At 37.9% G+C, this 21,346-nt stretch overlaps 2 protein-coding genes across 2 annotated transcripts in view; both read left to right on the top strand.

Annotated features, from left to right (window-relative positions):
• Positions 1-627: 627 nt before the first annotated feature.
• Positions 628-11,958, top strand: dtl (denticleless E3 ubiquitin protein ligase homolog). The gene is made up of 15 exons (XM_084090678.1): positions 628-727; positions 807-932; positions 1,032-1,124; positions 1,209-1,270; positions 1,376-1,496; positions 3,026-3,091; positions 3,181-3,281; positions 7,256-7,329; positions 7,490-7,593; positions 7,672-7,776; positions 7,913-8,025; positions 8,124-8,213; positions 8,335-8,473; positions 8,904-9,508; positions 10,652-11,958. Exons 1-15 carry the CDS (start codon positions 673-675, stop codon positions 10,766-10,768), a joined length of 1,971 nt encoding a protein of 656 aa, XP_083946804.1. The 5' UTR covers positions 628-672; the 3' UTR covers positions 10,769-11,958.
• Positions 11,959-12,363: 405 nt separating this feature from the next.
• ppp2r5a (protein phosphatase 2, regulatory subunit B', alpha isoform) overlaps positions 12,364-21,346 on the top strand; it is a 30,942-nt gene continuing 21,959 nt past the window's right edge. Inside the window, exons 1-4 of the mRNA XM_084090476.1 lie at positions 12,364-13,001; positions 19,293-19,489; positions 19,611-19,712; positions 21,039-21,131. Of these exons, the coding sequence (XP_083946602.1) occupies positions 12,848-13,001; positions 19,293-19,489; positions 19,611-19,712; positions 21,039-21,131 (546 nt within the window). The 5' untranslated portion in view covers positions 12,364-12,847. The remainder of the gene's footprint in view (positions 13,002-19,292; positions 19,490-19,610; positions 19,713-21,038; positions 21,132-21,346) is intronic.

Genomic DNA, 21,346 nt, shown 5'->3' with positions numbered 1-21,346 from the left:
AAATAGCAGTAATGTTGATCTTTGTGTTGTGATTTACAGAAATAATCATTCTTCATTCTTACAAATAAATTAAAAATAACATAAATAGCAAGTTACATGCAAATTATTTCCCCTCTAATAAATATATTACATAGCATCGACACACATTTCACCCAAATAAGAAAAAACAAATCGTGCTTTGGTAAATCATAATTATGACATAAAAATCATGAGTTACGAAGCCATAATTATGAAACAAAATGTAGAAATAGTGACATATTTTTTTTAATATATATTTTTTTAAATTCCAATTATGGCTTAGCAACCTTTCATATCATAATTTTTTTAGTATGTCATAATTTCACTCTTTTAATCTCATAATTATGACAGTCATAATGTCGACTTTTTATGTCATCATAATAATGATTTACCAAAGCATACTTTTTTTCTTATGTTGCAGAAATAGGCTTCCATAAATTGTGCTAAACACAAACACATATTTTGTTTTATTTGTATACTAAGGCACCCCCCCCCCCCCCCCCCCCTTTCTGCGCCTCAACACTTCCGGTATTCTGACGTATCGACCAATCAGAACACCGAACGTCAATCTCGCGCGGAATTCGTCTTCGCCGCTTTTTCATTGTTCGCGGGAAACTGAGCACTTCTGAATGAGACGTCTATCCAGCAGGAGCAATGACTCTTTTTCACCATGTTGTTGATCGAGGAGTTACAAAAAGACGTTTCAATGGTGAGTGCTATTAAGATATGTCAGTGGGAATCTATGTTATTACGCTGTTTACACACTCAAACATGCTTTAAATAAGCAGGTGAGCGTCGAGGCTATCCGCTGTCCTCTCTGCTGGACGGGTATCAGTGCGCGCGACAGGACGAACACATTTCATATGGAGCCTCAGCTGCTGCTGTCCCGCCGTTTGGATGCACGTTTTCATCTGGTACACACTTAATTAAACTTTCACAATGAGTTCATTTGTAGTCAGAAACACACCAGTGTATAATGAGTAAACTTTGCGATGGTTTTTTGCAATGCTCAGCTCCTGGCCAACAGAGCAGCCTTGCTGTTGCAAATGAAGAAGGGTTTGTGACCATCTTTAATACTGGAGAAAAACAGAGCTCTGTCCTGAAAGGTTGGTTTCTTTACCTAGATTCAAGACAGGCTACTTATGTAAAGTATAGCATTTATTCTTATTCGTGAAACGTTTGTTTTGCAGAGTGGCAGGCACACGATAATGCTGTTTTTGATATTGCCTGGGTTCCTGGTACAAACAGCTTGGTGAGTTTTGCATGATTCTTCTGTTTAATGATGGTTTCAGTGCTTTGGACTAAATTAAGTCCTCTATGTTTTAGTATTGCTTTAAATGGGGATATTATTTTACAGGTAACCGCCTCTGGTGACCAAACCGCCCGTCTGTGGGATGTTATCACTGCTGACCTGCTGGGAACTTTTAAAGGACATCAATGCAGTCTTAAATCGGTGGCTTTTTCCAAGCAAGAGAGAGGTAACTAACTATACCGATCACACGAGACTACAGCTATGTTTAAATTTGCATACTGTTCAGTATGTGTACTCTATTCATAATGCAAATTATATATGCATGAAATAATGACCAACTACTTTTGCCATGTGCAGTATGCTGATGCTGTATCCCATAATGCAGTGCGCTCATTTCACCTCCCATTTCCAGTGTGACACTAACCAGAAATAATCAACTATTTGTAACATCTTTCTTGATGCATTAATTGTTCACACTGCCAATAATTAAAGTCCAACTGAAATCAAAATTGACCCTATTTACTTTGTTAGCGCATATTACTAGTCTTATGGTGAAAAATTAATCCGTTGGTAAAATTTTTTATCATGGTAAAAATTAATTTGTTTGCCGTCGTAATCTTTAATCAAAGTCTGAAAAATTACTTCCGGTCTGGAATGGCGTCCCTTCTCTGATGACGTAGGTTTGAAGAATTGGTTTGGGAAACGCTTAACCACTCCCCTCAAATCGTTAGTCTGTAATGAGCGAGAGATGGAGAGGAGGAGCGCTAGAGTAAAACCCTGCCCTCTGTTCAATATTCCTTTTCACTGTGAAATACTTCACAGCACTGGAGAAAAGATGTTTGCAACTTCCGGTTCACGCAGACTTTAAGGCATACTTGTGTAAAACCACCTTGGCAGCTAACAGAAGCCCCTTTCACACAGAGATTCCGGAAAATACATGGATAAAGTGACCCGGGATTTGACCCGGGTTCGTTTGATTTTGGTTCATTCACACTGCCAGTGATTTTCCGGAATCAGAGAGTCACACACAACCCGTAAAAATCCCGTAAAGACATGTGACATCGATGTGACTTTAATGTCTCAGCAGCGTCTTAAGTTTGCTTATGAGCTTCTCTCTCTCTCTCTCTCTCTCTCTCTCTCTCTCTCTCTCTCTCTCTCTCTCTCTCTCTCTCTCTCTCTCTCTCTCTCTCTCTCTCTCTCTCTCTCTCTCTCTCTCTCTCTCTCTCTCTCTCTCTCTCTCAACCATGCTTGTGCATTTTTTTTTCTCTGATTCGATCATAAACTTGCGCATTACGTACCGTTTCACAGCTGGCGAACGATCCCGGCTTCAGCGTCATCACTAAGACACGCCATTTTTACGGTTTTTGTTCACACAGCGCGCATTCCGGGACTGAACACGGCAATGTTACTAGGTCCCCAACTCGACATAAATCCCGGGTCGAGTTTGCGTTCACACAGAAGGCGCTCTGGCAATTTGCCGGCAATTTCCCGGGTTCAAAGCGCTGTGTGAAAGGGGCTAGAAAGAAGCTGAATAGCTAAAATTACTGAAACAAAATAGAAATATTAAAAGACTTTGTATAAAACACAAAATGACTAAATTAAAATGAAAAGAAAGTCAAAATATTATAATAGTACAGAAACTACACTAAAAACAACACTGGATAATAGGCATGACTGAATGTGCACTGCATACTTGCTATTTTCTTTTCTAGAAATTATTTTTCTTTTTTTAAACGGCTTGTTCTCTCATTACAGCTGTGTTTAGCACTGGAGGCAGAGATGGGAACATCATGATTTGGGATACAAGATGCAGTAAAAAAGGTTCTTTATTATTCTGACCATTGGTGCTTAATAATAGGGCCATTGAAATGTTTTCTAAAGCTCACAAAATATGTTTTCATCCATCACAGATGGTTTCTACAGGCAAGTAAAACAGATCAGTGGTGCCCATATGAAACCTGAAAGATATACACCTCAAAACAAGAAGAGACGTGGGATGGCGCCCCCTGTGGTGAGTCAAACAACCTGACATTAATTTGCCTGATCTGTTTTTGGTATTGGGTTTTAATTTGCCTGATCTGTCATTGTATTTCATTATAATGAAATATATAATGAAAATTATAATGGTGTGCGATATATATCATTACATTTACATTTACATTTACATTTAGTCATTTGGCAGACGCTTTTATCCAAAGCGACTTACAAAGCAGGACTAGATTAAGCGAATCATCATGAAGAGGCAAAAACCAAAGCTACGCAAGGAGTGCTCAAGATACAAAGTTCAGGCATTATTCAGAGTAGCATAAGCCCGATAAGTGAGGTTTTTAGAGGGAAAGGGGAGGGGTTTTTTGTGGTTAAGTGCTCACGGAAGAGATGGGTTTTCAGATGCTTTTTGAAGGTTGTCAGGGATTCAGCATTCCGGATGAGGGAGGGGAGAGTGTTCCACCAGCATGGAACTGTGAATGAGAATGTTCTGGAAAGAGATTTTGTGGCTCTCTGCGATGGAACCACGAGACGTCGCTCGTTGACTGATCGTAGGCGTCTGGTAGGGATGTAGACTCGTAGGAATGAGTTAAAGTAGGAGGGAGCTGAGCCTGTGATAGATCGGTAAGCAAGCGTCAATGCCTTGAACTTGATGCGAGCAGCGAGAGGTAGCCAGTGCAGAGAGATGAACAGAGGAGTGACGTGGGCCCTCTTGGGCTCGTTGAAGACAAGACGAGCTGCAGCATTCTGGATCATCTGTAGAGGTTTAGTTGCACTTGAAGGAAGACCGGCCAGAAGAGCATTGCAGTAGTCAAGCCTAGAAATGACCAGGGCCTGGACGAGAAGTTGTGTTGCATGCTCAGTTAGGAAAGGCCTGATCTTCCTGATGTTGTGCAGTGCAAACCTGCATGATCGAGCTGTCTTTGAAATGTGATCTGTGAAGGTCAGCTGGTCATCAAATGTTACTCCAAGATTTCGGACCGTCCTTGATGGGGTGATTGAAGATGAATCTAGCTGGATAGTGAAGTCGTGCTGTAGAGATGGATTGGCAGGGAGGACGAGAAGCTCAGTCTTTGGCAGGTTGAGCTGTAGGTGATGTTCCTTCATCCATGCCGAGATGTCCGCCAGACAGCTTGAGACCCGTGCAGCTACTGTGGGATCATCTGGTTGAAACGAGAGGAAGAGCTGTGTGTCATCAGCATAGCAGTGGTAGGAGAAGCCGTGCGCTTGTATGATGTGTCCCAGTGATGTGGTGTAGATGGAGAAGAGGAGGGGTCCAAGAACTGAACCCTGGGGAACCCCTGTGGTCAGCTGATGCGATCTGGATAGCTCGCCTCTCCATGCGACCTTGAAGGACCTACCTGTGAGATAGGACTCAAACCAGTGGAGTGAAGTACCTGTGATGCCCAGTGATGAGAGGCTGGACAGAAGGATCTGATGATTCACAGTGTCGAAGGCAGCAGACAGATCCAGGAGAATGAGGACTGAAGATTTGGAAGCAGCTTTTGCGATCCGTAGGGCTTCTGTGACTGATAGTAGTGCAGTCTCAGTAGAATGGCCTTTCTTGAAGCCGGATTGGTTGACATCCAGCTGGTTGTTTCGAGACAAGAAGGATGTTACTTGGTTGAAAACAGCTCTTTCAAGTGTCTTTGCAATAAATGGTAGGAGGGAGATGGGTCTGTAATTCTCTACAGTTGATGTGTTTAGTGTTGGTTTTTTAAGCAGTGGAGTAACCCGAGCTTGCTTGAATGCTGTAGGGAAGGTGCCAGTATGGAGGGATGAGTTTATGATGTGTGTGAGTGCTGGTAGAAGTGTCGGAGAGATGGCTTGTAGAAGGTGCGAGGGGATGGGGTCTAGAGGACAGGTGGTAGGATGACTGGAGAGGAGAAGTGTAGATACTTCTTCCTCGGTTAGCGGAGAAAAGGAGGACAGAGGGACATTGGCTGAGGAAGGGGTCGGTCTGGGTTCCTGTGTGTGTGGAGCCGAGAACTGACTGCTGATAGTTGTAGTTTTGTTGGTAGTTTTGTTGGATCATCTATGATAATATCCTAATTGTTTTAATGATCTTAAATCTGACATTATTTAGTATGTCCCTCACTTTCCAAAAACACACCATGCATACACTGCGTGATCAGTTAAGGTTAGACCACTGCACGTGCGCATTTAGAGTGCAGGCTCTCACTTTGTGATTTACTCTATTAAAATGAATATTTTACTTTTAGGCTATATTTATATCATATGTAGGGCTGTCACGATTCCTCGAATAAATTTGAGTACTCTTGTTTTAAGAAAATCTTCGAGTGCAATTTAGCAAAATACCGGACGCGGTGCATTCCACAAACCGCATTATTAGACCGTTTTCTAAGGCTGCACAATGTGTTAAAGCAACACTAAAGATTATTTTTTACCTTAAAATAATGTTTCCAAAATCGTATCAGTGGTTCATCAAGTCATAACAGGGTGAACGGCACTTCTGCATTTGCTTTGCAACCCTCTATCTGCTATAACCACACTATGCAAGTTTGCCAGATCGGGTCGCGTTTCTGTAGTTCGAATGAGACATGAGAAGCTACAAATTTGACTTGCTCTACGGCAAGCGTTACAATAGTCATTATTTTGTTTTTCTTAGTTTCTGATGTCGCAATACATCATACTTTCATAAAATCATGCAACATACTCTACCTTGTCAGTGGACATCGTTCGGGACAGGAATTTCATCAGATTTGTAATGTAAATCATTTATAAACCTACGCCAACACAGGAGAATACAACAATATGTTTCTAAATATGCAAACTGTTCATCGCGATTTCAAAATAAAAGTTTAAACCCTGGCTTTGAGTTTGCATGTTTTGGTGTCCACATTTTCTTATTCAAAAAATTACAGTGGCTGTAGCATTTCTATTTTAAAGAAGTTGCCAAATATTAAAGATTAAGTTAACATTTGAATTAAATATCGTTTGGCCAATATTAAACCAGGATTTGATCATCTGAAGTGTAACACCACAGGGCCATTGGTGCCCTCTGCAGGCATTTGTTATAATACAACAGCCTAATGTACATAAGTTGATTATCCATATTATGTATATTAAATTTTGCATTAAGTGTTTTTCTATAAAACTATAATATGATTACTTGATTTTGATACTTTATTTGTAACAATTATTGCCTCATTGTTATTATTTATATATGTATTTTAAGTAATTTTAAAGGCTATTGTTTGCTTATGTCTGTTTTTATTACTTAAAAAAATATCAGATTAATCGTCAAAATAATCGACCGATTACTCGATTACCAAAATAAAGTTAGTGACCGCCCCAATCATATGATATAGTTAAGCAATCACACAAAGAGTGTCTTTTTTTTTCTTTTCAAATATCAGCATGATTGCAAATGCAATATTGATTTTATACAACAGTTTAATAAACAATTAAGTGACTTACATTTTATTATATAATATTGCCAGTTTTTCTCCATTTCACCGACAAAAATAGTTCCAAACAAATGAATGAATAATTCAATGACTCACTCATTATCAGTGACTTGCCACCACCGTCTGGCGGTTTTAGTTTCATGTTAAAGTATCTTTTCAATTCTGAAATAATTTATTGTAAATGCATATAAATAGCACTTCAGAAGCAGCTTCTGTTTCCTCTGCATTACTGCATTATTTTTATACTGATTTAATTTGACTGGTAACAGCCCTATAGTGTCTTATTCTACTTGAATGTATTGATTAAATGTAATAAATTGACATAATAAATGATGCATAAGCTACATTTAATTAGGTAAGAAGAAATTGAAAAAAAGAAAAGAAAATTGCCCTTACAAAGGTAAAAATCAATTTAAGAATTTAAAAAATATAATCTGATCATGGTTAACAACAAAATCCCTTAAAATATTGACATTTTGTCAATATCGCACACCCCATCCTATCTTTTTATCAAACTTAGTACAGTGGAAGTTCCACTTTTGCTAATTCAGAGATGTTGTGTCTGTAGGACTCCCAGCAGGGTGTGACAGTGGTTTTGTTCTGCGACGAGAACAAGCTCATCTCCTCGGGAGCAGTTGACGGGTGAGTGCATAATGCAGTCTTGTACAGATTTATTACAGTTATTTGTCTGTGGATGTCACACAGTAATAGTCACTTTACTTCTCAATTTCATTTCTAACTGTAATTTGAATGCTGATGTGCTGAGATGAAATTTCCCAATAACATTCTGATCTCCTCATAGGATCATTAAAATGTGGGATTTGCGGAAGAACTACACTGCGTACTACCACAACCCCCTCCCTCTACAGACCTATCCTTACCCAGGCTCCTGCACACGCAAACTAGGTACACAGCTCACGTCCACTCAGTCATTAGACCAATAGTAATGAGCAGTTGAGTTCTCACTGGTGTTTTCCTCTTCAGGATATTCTGGTCTGTCACTGGACTCTACTGGCTCCAGACTGTTCTCCAACTGCACAGATGACAATATCTACATGTTCAATATTAGTGGTTTGAAAACCACTCCAGGTAATGTCAATTTATTATTTAATATTTATTTTGTCTGCTATAACTGTTTTCCCTCTCTGTTTTTGTTAGGCATGTAAAAAAAGATGATTTGTAGGCTATTGAGGCTAATGCTTTTACATTTTGTTGTTTTTCACAGTTGCTGTGTTCAGTGGCCACAGTAACTCCTCATTTTATGTGAAGTCCAGTGTCAGCCCAGATGACCAGTTCCTGGCCAGTGGTTCCAGTGACCATCAAGCTTACATATGGAAGGTAATCAATAACCTAGAAAATTAGAGATCTGAGTGAATTAAAGTCTGCCTGAGAACATCTGTGGTCACTATCTGCACACAACTTTGCTTTTATTTCAGATTTCAGACCCAAAACAAGCTCCCATGATGCTTCAGGGCCATAGCCAGGAAGTCACATCAGTGGCCTGGTGCCCCACCGATTTCACCAAGGTTAGGACTTTTAAGTGCACGAGAAATGATGCTCTTAGGATATTAATAATAAAAAATATCCATATATCTGATGGATGAATGGACAGTCATTAAAGTTTGATATTGTTCGCTTTCTCTGCAGATCGCTTCCTGTTCTGATGACAACACTGTTAGGATTTGGCGCCTGAACCGCAGACCAGAGGGAGAAAACTCATCGAACCGAGACGCAAACATCGTAGGCTGGACACTTCGTAAAGTCCAGTCACCAACCAGAACACCTGGTAGGGTTTTTTATGAAGGTTTTTTTTTAAACATAACCCATTAAACGTTTTGGAATAATTAGTTTTTTTTTAAATGTTGTTGAAAGAAACCTTTTATGCTCAAGGCGGCATTTATTTGATTACATCTATTATAATATTAAATACAGTAAAATAGTAATATTGTAAAATATTATTATTGCAACTTAAAAGAACACTTTTCTATTTTAATATATTTTAAAATGTAACTTATTCCTGTGACGGCAAAGCTACATTTTCAGTTTCACAGAAATCATTCTAATAAGCTAATTTGGTGATCAGTTATTATTGGTACTCGAATAATGATGATCAGTTGTAGTGATCAACCGGTAGTGTATCTTAAATTCATAATTCAAATATTTGGTTTCTTGATGGGTTTAAATTGGTACTTATGAGTTCTGATTGGTCTCCTCAGGCCGTTACATGCCCGTTGAACTCACTCCAGCCAAAAGTCCTGGTTCAGAGAGGGTGGTCTCTCTGGCTTCACCCCAGCCTGCTTCTTGTGCCCCCACGGGTGCTGATTTACCCCTCCCATCAAACACCTCTGCACCTTCAGCCAAGCTCAGCAGCCCCAAAATCCCCTCGTCTATCCGGCAGTGGTTCAGCCGCAGCAGTTCCCCGGGTCACCAGGACACGTCTCCTCTCCGTAAGGTGCTCACACCGGCCCTCCAGGGCCCTTCATCAGAACGCCGTGCGAAGCGACGACTGGAAACGGGGGATTGCGCTAGATCTGGTTTGGGAGGGGAGAGTGAAGGGGTGTCTGAGTTGTATCCTGACTTAAAGCGGAGCAGGAGTTCGGTGAGCGCAGAGAACTGTTCTGAGGAGAAAGGTGACCTATTCAGTTTGCAAACAGATGAGAGGCTCTGCTCGACTGGTCAAGCTGGCGCTGGCAAAGAGAACAGCTCTCCGAGAAGGAATGATTGGCTGTCTGTGATCAGTCAGAGATTTAAAGGATCGACTCAACCCAAAAGCCCGAACGGCAGCAGCAAACGGCAGGATGCAAGAACGCACAGCGCTCCAGTGAGTAGATGCATGAAAAGACATCACTGCAGTCACACTTTATTTAATCAGACACGTTTGTCCACTGTTTCAGTGCCCTTGGATCCATGTAGATAAATCAATAGCATTCTAAGCCATGAACCAAACAAACCAACTCCAAGATTATATGAATTGCAACATTACAAACATTGATTTGAAAATTGGGAAAACAGGAGAAAGACCTTTTTTTGTGGCATTTAACTACATAACCCATGAAGCATTGCACATGACATGATCAAACAAGGATACAGTTATTATAAAACCTATTGATTTATATACAGTATTGTTTTTGTTTTTTTAGGATATTAACTTTTATTCAGCAAAAATGCAATAAATGATCAAGTCTTAAATATTTCAAACAAATGCTGTACTTTTGAACGTTCCATTTATCTGAGAATCCTGAAAATAAATGTATCAGTTTCCACAAAATTATTAAGCAGCACAACTAATAAGAGAAATAGAATAGAAAATTCAAATAGAATTTTAATTTGTAATATTTCTCATTTTTTTGTGCATTGTTTGATCAAGAGCTCGGACTGAGCTGCAGTGGTTATATATAAAGAAATAAATATTAATTTTAAAGAAAAACCTTTTGAAGCTAATTGTTCAATCTGTTTTGGGAACTTAGCTCGGTTCTCTTGGTGCTTTTGGTCCGAACCAGGCGATAATACAGGCTTTTGCGAACTACGCAACATATGAAAAGTTCGCTGACACCTCACGTATCATTTATGCAAAGATATGGTGCCTGCAAATATTGTTGTCGAAGCCGGCTTCCCAAAAATTATACAAACCAGTACGTGTAAGGAAATATTGTTTCAAAATCGTGAATTTTTCTTTTTTTTTTCTTTTCATATCGCACAGCCCTAGTCTTGGTCCGCTTGTTTGGTTCGCTCCAGGGTTCGGGTGGTAGCGCTCACACTTATTCAAATTCAAAACCGCACTAACAGAACAATCACACCAGAGTTCGTTTTAATCAAACCAAACCTGCCAAATGTGAACACACCCTAAATGGGACTTAACTTCCAGAACCTTATTGTTTTAGTAGTTGAGTTGTTCTCTAAAATACTTTTTTTTTTTTTGTGTGGCCAAATTATCAATTTTAATTCATATCTTTTATCTTTTTAGGCAGCAATATCACCGCGTCCCATGACGGTCATCTCTCCAACGCCAAACAAGAAAGCATCACCCTCCAGACCTATGAAAAAAATCTCTAGCTACTTTATGAAAAGAACCCAAGACTGATAAAAGTGTCTAACATATGACACATCTATGGTTTAAATCTAGGTTTTCACTAGACAAACCATCTAACCAAGAAATATGCAGATACTACTTGTATTTATGTATGCAATGTGTATAATTTTTATCTAGTTGTATGTTTTTAAATGTATAAGTTTCATTTCCTAGATAAGGGTCAAATTGATAATCATTTGTGAACATTACAGAACTAGATGAAGTCATTTGACACCATAATTAAACTCTACAAGTTCTCTGAATCTTCCATGTCAATCTGTGATGCATTGAAAATAGTTTTTTGTAGACACTTTATTCCATTTAACATGCATTTTAAAGCATTTGCATTTATATCAAATTCTACGTAAGTCTAATAAGCATAGTGTTTGTACTTCTTTTTTCTTTTTTTTAGCTTTCCAAATGTATAATGCCTCTTATTTGAGAATGTCTGTCCTTAAATGTGCGGTCACATTTTCAGTTTTATATTGATTGTATAGCAGCACTTTACATAACTAACCCATTTCCAATGTGCTCAGTGACTTTTAGTTATCGAATATCAATATTGCTGTGCGTTTCAAAATGATTTAAACACTTTTTACATTGTACTGTATATAGTCTGTTTTGTTTACATGATTTTCAGGTTTGTCTGGAATGTGACTTGACCTGACAGTTCCGCTTCTGTGTTTTGATCCTCCTAGTTCTTGTTTTGCTTGTTTTTGCCTGAGGTCTTCAACATAGTTGATCTAAACTATTCTGCTTTAGAAATGAAAGGGATATTCACCCAAAAATAACATTTTTGTCATTTACTCACTGTCATGTTCCAAACCTGTATAAGTTTTTCATCTGTTAAAAACGAAAGAACATATTTTGAAGAATGCTGGTAACAAAACAGTTGCCTGTTGCCATTGACTTCCATAGTAGGAAAAAAATACTATGGAAGTCAGCTGTCTGGTTACTAACATTCTTTAAAATATCTTATTTTGTGTCCAACAGAAGAAAGAAACTCATACAGGTTTGGAACAACATGAGGGAGTGTAAATGACAAATGTTTGGGTGAACTATCCCTTGAAGTTCAGTTTGAACTATAACCCATTTCAAATTAAAATATGCCTTTTTGTATACTTAAATTGTTAATTCACGCAGAAATGTAAATTTTTTGATACTGTCAAAAACGATGCAGTAAAGTAAATGGTGACTGAATCAATAACATTCTCACTTTTCTTTTCAAAAGAAGAAAGTCGTACAGGTTTGGAACAGGGAGAGCAATGTTTCGTTTGTCTCCGCATTTTTGTATTTCGAGTTCATTTTGGGGTGAACTGTTCCTTTAACTGACTCGTTTATCTAGGCTACAAGTCTTACAAACTAACTTGCTGTTATTTTGTGAGCAATCGTTGAAATGTTGTACTTATCTGTGCATTTTATATATATATATGTAATTAAATATATTTATTATTTTGAGTGGTTTAACGTTTGTTTGTGAGAGTTCAAGAATACAGAACCTCCTGACTTATTTCCTGAAATACCATTAAAACAAGAATCTGATTGGTCAAGGGGCGGGGCTTACTGTCTTCTCGAACGTTCATTGGACGAATCTTCTGTCTCTCAACCGCGCCACGGGACTTTATTAAATTTAGACCCCAGTGAGGCGCAACAGCGGCTGAATGAAGTTCAGCGGATCAGAGGAATTTTACGGCCCGGCGGATTCACATTAAACTCTTTCCTCGCGTCGGTTATACATGGAGCCGGTGTCAAGCGACTGGATAATCATGACTCAGTGTTTCGGCTGTGTGTCGTCTGAGTTTGAGTTGTGTTATGTGGAGTAACAGGTTTATTGAGGCGCTCAGAATGATAAAAAACTACTGTTAACTACGTGTTTACATTTACACGTCACCAAAAATTATCATCGCAGGATACCTGTGTGTATTTGGAGAGCATGCAGCCTTCATGAGTGGCTCGACAGTGCGTGTCGTTGGATGGGGTCTGGTGAGTTTGATGTACAGCGCAGTCAATGGGATGTCTGACAGAATTGAACACGTTTAGGGCTCACACGGACACTGTAAACGCAGCTCGTTGGATAGACCTGCTTTGGAAATGTCGGCAATATCCGCGGCCGAGAAAGTGGACGGGTTCACGCGGAAGTCTGTGAGGAAGGCTCAGAGACAGCGGGTTCAGGGCTCGTCTCAGTTCGCGGTGAACAGCAGCAGGCCCGCGCCTCCCGAGATCTCGGCGCTCCCGCAGCTCAAAGGTAAGAGGATAAAGCCTGGAAATAGACTCTCAGGCTCCGTCTCAAACCCGTGCGAGCTGCCTAACGTTACCTAGACAGCGCTGGGGTGCCTACAATGCTTTAAAAAGTGACGCATAAAACTAATAAACTATAATAAAACACGCATGGATGTTTTAATCAGGCTTTAAAGTTACCTATTTGTATCTCTGATAAGCTTCAATTGAAGTATTTACAGCAGGCCCATAGCTGGAAGACTCGTGTGAGTGTGTTTGGGTGTAGACTGTAAACACCAATTGTGTCAACATTATGTCTTCTTATCAAGGGAAGTATCTTTATTTCATGGTCCAACCTGTGTTTTCGCACATTTCCTGTCCTCTTATTTCTGCCTTTGGAAGTCACGTGGTTGTCAGTTATGTTAAACCTGTCGATAGAGTGCAATAGTGCCCGCCCACTTTTTCGGTATACTATATAACTTTAGGTAACTATATTTTTTCCATAGGGATTTTGAAAAAGAGTTATAAGAGCCATGAACCTTTAACCAGGCAGGTACAAGGTTAAATGCACAACATTACAAAGTTTGATTTGAAGTAAAGTATTTGAAAATCGGACAAAAAGACAAAGACTGTGTACTTTAACCTGTTGTCTACAATAGAAAGAAGTGAAGGAGCTAAAAATGAAATTCATCAATGGCCATATAATTGCTTATGAATAGCTGCCTTTTGCCAAATTTACCTCAGATATTAATAAAGAAAAATAAGATTGTGGTTTGTCTTACCCAGTGTTTATAGGATACATTAGGAGGAGGCCAAACTATACTCGATGGCCAAGTGATGCTGACATTATTATGGTGATGGTCTGTGACACTGGTTCAGGTTTTGCGTAAAGAACAATTCTGTGTGACTATGTAGTTAGAAAAGCAATTTAGTTCCTACTATAAGCGAATCTTCATTCCCAGGACATCCACAAGATGGATGAAAATGCTGATGTTGTAAAAGTGTTGGCAGACATGACACCCATGACAAAATTAAAACACATTTATTCTTTTGTGGCACTTAAAAAATAATAATTTGGCACCTATTTTTTTACCTTATAGGAGCCAATGGCTCCTTAATTGATTTGGGCCAGATAAGGCCCAGATGGGTATGCTTTCTGGGAAGTTACTATGGCATTGGCGGCAATATGCTGTATCTGGCCCACACACATCGAGCTGGTTTTAGTGTGAGTTGTGGCTTGCTGTGTGTGGCCCATGTGACCTTTGCCACTTGCCAGAACTGAGCCCACATGAGGCCCAAACATGTATGCGATTGCCAGGCCAGCCACACTCAGGTTGAGTCTTCGGTATGTGGGCCAGAAGAATGTGGCAGATGTGGGCCACAACTGGGCCAGATGTCATTTTCTATCTTGGTCACATCTTCGTTCAGAGAGAAAATGGGATTATGTCAGAAGTTGTTTTGCCTTTTCTACGTGTAAAAGCATTAAGGGAAGCAGGTTGAGGGTGTGATGAGAAGATGCCGGATAGCAAATCTATTAATTCTGTCACCAATTAAACCCACTGCACATCACTCAATAAAACAATCACACTGCTGAGAGCTTTTGAAAGTTTTGCATTGTGTTTGGTTAAACATTACCTTTGTGAGTATGACTCTCAGTTTATTTGCTTGTGAATTAGCAGAACTTGCAGGCAGCCACCGCAAAACGGTTTCAAGCTTCAAGGGATTTGATTTTGGTTGTCGTGTGCTGAAATAAATATAGAAAAAAAACAGTGTGTCGGTGTCTGTCTGCTGAAAGTGACCCACAATATCTGATTCCCCTCCGTGGCCATGGGAAGGGAATATTTGCAGTGACAAGTTAACAAACTTCTATTTAAACGTTTCCAACAAAGACTTGGATCAACTTCTTTCAGCTTATCGAACGCATTTTTATTTGGACATTTCTACTGTGAAGGCTGAAGCAGCAGCGAGCGTCTAGCATGGGACAGTGTTTTCATAGTAAACAGTTGGAGTGTAACGGTTCAAATTACTCACGGTTTGGTTTGTATCAAGGTTTTAGGGTCACGGTTTTAGTACGGTTCGGTATGTTTAGGGGAAAAGGACTACTGTCAAATAAAAATAAAGAAAATAAGAAAAAATAATCAAACTACATGCAACCACACAAATAAATACAAAAGTGCAAAGATACAATTAAAGTTGCAAAGATACAAATAAATCAGGTATCTAACAGTAGATTCCAGGTACAGAAATTGAATAGAGTAGTCAAATGAAAAATAACATTGCATATTTGACTAAAAATTAAAGATTCATTCTTATTAAAGTTACAAAAGCTATTGAGTCAAGAGCGGTGAGCGATTTCCTTGTGTTTTGTTGTTTGATAAACATTAAACACAGACAGCAGGAATATTAGTCTGTTGTCACTTTAAATGGACGGATCCAAAAAACTGATATTGGTACATATGCGTTGTCTTTCTTGACCATTTACGTTCACTTAAGACGTAACCGATATGTTTGATGTAATAAGACGTAATAATGTTTGCTAGAATACTCACCAAGACGGGCAAGTTGACAATTTTTGTATGAATTTGTCCGTTCAAGCACAAGATTTGAAAGAGAGCTCAATATGATCTCGTTCTCTGAGACGTGGCTTTCTGTGTGCTCTTCGGATGAGTGTGACTTCTTTTGCAAATGTTTAATTTTGAACATGATGACAGTGTCTATTTTACGTGTTATTTTCAACAAACCATATTATGGTTTGTCAGATTTGAGATGAACCGCGGTGCAAGTGCGTGACGAACTTTGGGTGGAGAATGATACGGTTCAGTGTTGTTGTTTTTAATTTTTTTTATTTTTTTTCACTGAGAACCGTTAACACCCCTAGTAAACTGATACATTGTAAACAATATTCTTCAAAACTATAGTGAAAACATCAAACTATCGTGCAATGCAATAAAAGAGCTTCTCCTCCCTGCAAACAATACCATTGAGGAATGTGAATATTTAATTTAAAGGTAAAAACAAAACAAAAGGTGCAGGTATCTGTATTAATATCAGTATCAGTAGTAGAGGGCGATCCTCTTAAGATGGAGGTGCCGTCCCAGCATGCAACGCAGCGTGACATAGCTTCACATTCTCTATACGGACATCATCACTCTCCAGGGACGGGCCATGTAACCATGGCAACCACACGCCCGGGGTGTTGATGGGAACCTCAACAAATTCAATGACACATCCTGTGCATGTTCTCGCATGTGTGCGTGAGGGCTAATAAAAGTAAGGCAATCAATGAAAGCGTTTCTGGTGTTGGCTTGAATTGATATGGTGGCTTGTGGTGAATGCAGTGACTATAAGCAGAAGTGGTCTGGGAAAGACAGAGCCACTGGCATTCAGATCGGTTGCATAAGGTGTATTAATAGAGCAGCAGTGGGGTTGTGTTGTGTTTGAACCCCCCCAGCTCCGAGAGCGAGTGGCTTACACTGCTGTTCTCTCAAAAATAACATCACGAGCTGAAGTTTACAGGAGCCTGCAGCAGATCCACTGTGGCAGTAAAATACAGTATAAAAAGAGCCGCGAGCAACTGAAAGAAAATCTTTTTTTAGGTGACATTAAGAAAGGGATTATTTAGTGTTTATACATTTTATCCCCATTGGATTTACTTGCGTCAGACTCAGTACCATGGTTTACAAGGTTTAGTGATGGTACACGACTGTACAAAAGTTTGATGTAGTAATATTGTGAAATATTTTTACGATTTCAAATTTGTAACAATGTAAGTTTTAAGGTCTTTGCACACTGAAATTTTCGTATGCGTTTTTTCGTATTCGTCATTCGGTGGCTCTGAATGGTCAAAACACTTCTCAAAATGCTTGCTACGGATGCAAAAAACACAGAAAATCGAAACCGATCTGAATTTCTTTTTTTAGTTTCGGAGGCAGTGTGTAAACGTGATTGACACAACATGAGGTCGTATTTATTTTTTTAATGTGCGAAAATTTCAGACTAAGATTTCAGACTCAGTGTGCAAGGATCTTTACTGTCACTTTTGATCAATCTAATGCATTCTTGCTGAATAAAAGTATTCTCTTTAAAAAAAACAACAACTTTTGAACAGTAGTGAACATGTCCAAAAAAAAACTATACCTTAGTACTTTTGTAGTGATATTTTGTGAACCTCCTGTGTCCTGTATTAATAATTTTTACAATGCGAAATGATTTTTAGTGAAGCATATTGAGCCTAATATTCTGATAACAGTGCCACAAATTATTTATGCTGTTTGTTCACGGTCAAAGTTCATGTCAACTAAATGTCCTTCTGGTATTTATAGAGCCCTGTTGATTTATTATTGGTGTACACAGTGTTTGTAGTAGACATGGCTCATATTTACTATATTACCCTCTATATTACAGTCAAGATTCCATAGTCCATGTGAAAACGGACCATAACCTGTGGCACTTTCATTTCAAGGAAGATACTGTATATTATAAATGATTTACTAGGCTGGTGAAGTGGTTTTGATGGATGATAGTAAGCTCTAACCCTTAGTAAATGCTGCAGTTTTATGAGTGGCCTCTTCATGTGTCACTCACCCAGCTGAGGTCACTGGTATTATAGTGAATTATGTAAGATAAGATCCTTCAAAGTACTTCTTGGGACTGGTGGCCCAGGGGTTGCAGGCGATAGGATAGAGCAACATATGAAACATATGAGGAGTGAATGTGGACCACGGACCATAAAGGCATAATAAATATAGTCCATATGACTCACACACTATATTCTTAGAGTTCTGGAGCCATATGGAAAGTCATGATAAAATTATTCATGTAACCTTTAGTCATTTTAGTTGACTCCTGTAGGATGGATGAGGAGATTTCTTTTTTTCTTTGCTGCACACAATGGATGCATGTGGGAATGTTTCTCTGCGTTTGATTTACTGTGATGTTTCTCTACAAGAAGCAAGCAGTGACATGATGTTTCCATACACCTATTTTTATGCAAATTTTAGGTTATCGCATAAAAAAACGCTGAATGGAAATGGCAAGTTGCTCGTAAATTCTAGAACTGCACATTAAAAACATATGCGCTGCTGAATTGAGGCGGTTCATTTTTTTTTATCCGATGTAGGGCTGCAACTAACGGTTATTTTGATAATCGAATAATCTGTCTATTACATTTTTTATTAATCGGATGAAAAATAAAAAAATTACATGAAAAATAAGGTTTTTTTTACAATAATAAAAAAAAAAAGATCAATTATTTTAAACAATTTTATTCCCTATCCTCCTGCTCAATGCTGTCCTCCGAGCAATGTGTAATATAAAGCCTATGAAAACATAGGCTATATAGTGAATATCTATGTTGGCTATGCTGTATATTTATAAGCAGCAAAAAAAAACTAAACCTAAAAACAACTGATTGCTTATGCTTACTATGTTAAAGCAGGAATTAAAACGACATGCATATAAAGTGTGACGGACATTTTATCGAATAAATCCCTCGATGCGCAAAAAAATAATAATAATGCCCAATTCATGATATATATATATATATATATATATATATATATATAGATATAGATATAGATATAGATATAGATATAGATATATAGCTGAATACATTACATGCAGTATATTATATATTGACATTATCACTTTGCCACTAAACTGTTTGTTATAGATGCTTTTTTTTTTTCTTTCTTTTTTTTACTGTATTTTAGCAAAACTTACATTTGTAAAGTATTACTGTCTCCGGGGGGTTGAATAATTTTTATTGCAACTGTGTATAAACTAAACTGAAACTAAACTGGTGCAATAACATTTTGTTTCTGAGCTGCCCAGCTGTAGAATGGCCTCCATTCTTACTCCAGTTCATCCAGATTACTGGAATTAGACACACGGTGTAGATTACAACATTCTAGTCCACTCAAGCATTCAGAGAGCTCAGTGCATGTACACACTACACACTCGAATACAATTGGACAATAAATGGATTTAAATGTCAAGTGTGAATGCTTTTTTTTTTTTTTTTTTTGGCCTAGTTGCAATAAATACTTAAATATGTCATGTTACCATGTTCCGGTAAGAACATCTTTTTATTCAGGCTTGTCTTCATTGAAATTAAAGGGCAAAATCTGAAGGATGTGTCCAGATACGTTTTGATCATTTAGTATCATGTTCTGTAAAGGCCCATTTACACTGCACCGACAGACTCAGACCGTCACCAGACTAAAGCACGTCACTTCTCAGACTTTTTTGTGTATAAAAATGTTGATTATTGAATTAGACCGTACAGTAGAATGAATAAATGATTTCTTCATTGTTTCAGATGCATCTTCCACAGAGCAGCATGCGCTGTTCATGCAGAAACTACAGCAGTGCTGCGTAATCTTCGACTTCTACGACACGGTGACTGACCTAAAGTGTAAAGAGACCAAACGGGCCACTCTCACTGAACTCGTGGATTATGTGTCCACTAACAGAGGCGTTCTGGTGGAGCCTGTCTACCCTGAGATCACCAACATGGTCAGCATTCATGTGATGTCCACCAATCTTTAAAATTAATGTATTTGTTTTTAGCAAAAATAATCATCTTTTCCTTGGTGATCTATAGTCAAAGCAAAGTCCAAATTGTTTCTGTTCACAGGTTAGCACAAATATTTTCCGAACACTTCCACCCAGTGAAAACCCAGACTTTGACCCAGAAGAAGATGAACCCACTCTAGAAGCCTCCTGGCCTCACATGCAGGTTAGATGTAGCTTATTCTTTGCATATTAAAAATGTAAATATTTATGAATTATTATACTTAATTTACCTCATAGACAGCAATGCATGTAAATAAATTAAACGAGTCAACTTTAAGACTTATAAGACCAGCATTTTTTTAAGGTTATAAAGAATATAATTGTTGATGTAAATGCATACACTAGTTCATTTACATTGCTTACATTTTGTTTGTTTGAAGCTATATGTTCTAGGGCTGGGTGATATAGCCAAACAAATCATGATACCATTTTTCAAATCAGTCGATATCGATAAATGTCAAATCTTTTTTCTTTCACGTTTAAAGGCAGATTTTTTGCCCCTGAATAAAAATTGTAGAAACCAGACAGTCAATTGTGGTTTTAAACCACTCTTTATATTGTCAGAACATGACAAACACTTGCCAAACAGGTGAACATTTCACAAATCTGAGGTAGAACATTTCAAACCACTTTTGAATTCTTTACACTTTGTCTTTTTTTTTTTTACTTAAAATAAGTATCTTAATAGAAAAATTACATGTCTTAGTTTCTGCATGTTCTAACAGGTAATATTGTTTCAAATCATGGAACAGGTTTGCCTGACTTTGATGACACACATCTTCATCACAGCTTGCAGCGCAGGCTGCAATATATTAATAATATTACATGTTTTGTCTCTTAGGAATGCACACTTGACAGTAGCTTGAGTTGAGTCACAGTAGCAGAAGCTTGAGTTGGGATGATTTATGTTCATTAACTAAAACGGTAACATCTATTAAAATTGTAGCAACCTAAATAGGATAAAATTGACATATTCTGACTGTTTTAGTTAGGACTCTACTTCTATTAAAATTAACCATTGGTCATCCATAGTAGCATACATTTAGATTGTGATAACCACAGGTAAAACCATGCATATAGCATCTAATTATCATTGTAAAATGTAAATGTATGGTTTCTATGGTATTTGAATAACATGTATAACCATTCATTGTATAATGAATAACAGTAGCCTAAATGCATTTAGTATAAATACAAATGTTGTAGCTTAATAACAAGAAATACTGTTATTAAATTATATAATACATTATATATATATTGTCCGATACCGATATGGTGGCCGGTATATATTGCATCCCTAGTTCAAATGAGTGGCAATGTTTCGTTCCACTTTTGGCACATAAACATTATATCGGAAAATTATATTGTGATAATTATCATTACCGTTTCATCGCCCAGCCCTAATATGTTCTAATATCTCTTTCTGCATACTGGAAGCATTAAATTGTGTCTTTTGTTACTTCATTTAATTTTTTCATCTTTTTTTCAGTTGGTGTACGAGTTTTTCCTTCGATTCCTAGAAAATCCAGACTTCCAGCCAAGTACTGCCAAACGTTACATTGACCAGAAGTTTGTGCTACAGGTATATGTGCTTTATATTAATTCATGAATTACAAATATAATACACAAATTTAAAAAAAAAAAAAAAATTCTGGGCTTTTGCCATTTTTTTTAAAGGAGCAGTAAAGCTATTTAAAATTTCTTAAAACATAATAAATTTACCTGAAGCAATATTTGAATGAAATATTAAGTTTTCTTTCTCTTAAAAGGGCTATATATAAGAATTTTTATGTATTA

The sequence above is a fragment of the Abramis brama genome (assembly GCF_963993115.1).
Source record: "Abramis brama genome assembly, chromosome: 18".
Taxonomy (NCBI): Eukaryota; Metazoa; Chordata; class Actinopteri; order Cypriniformes; family Leuciscidae; genus Abramis; species Abramis brama.
The sequence above is the reverse complement of the archived record's forward strand: the minus strand, read 5'-3'. Positions and strand labels throughout refer to the sequence as shown.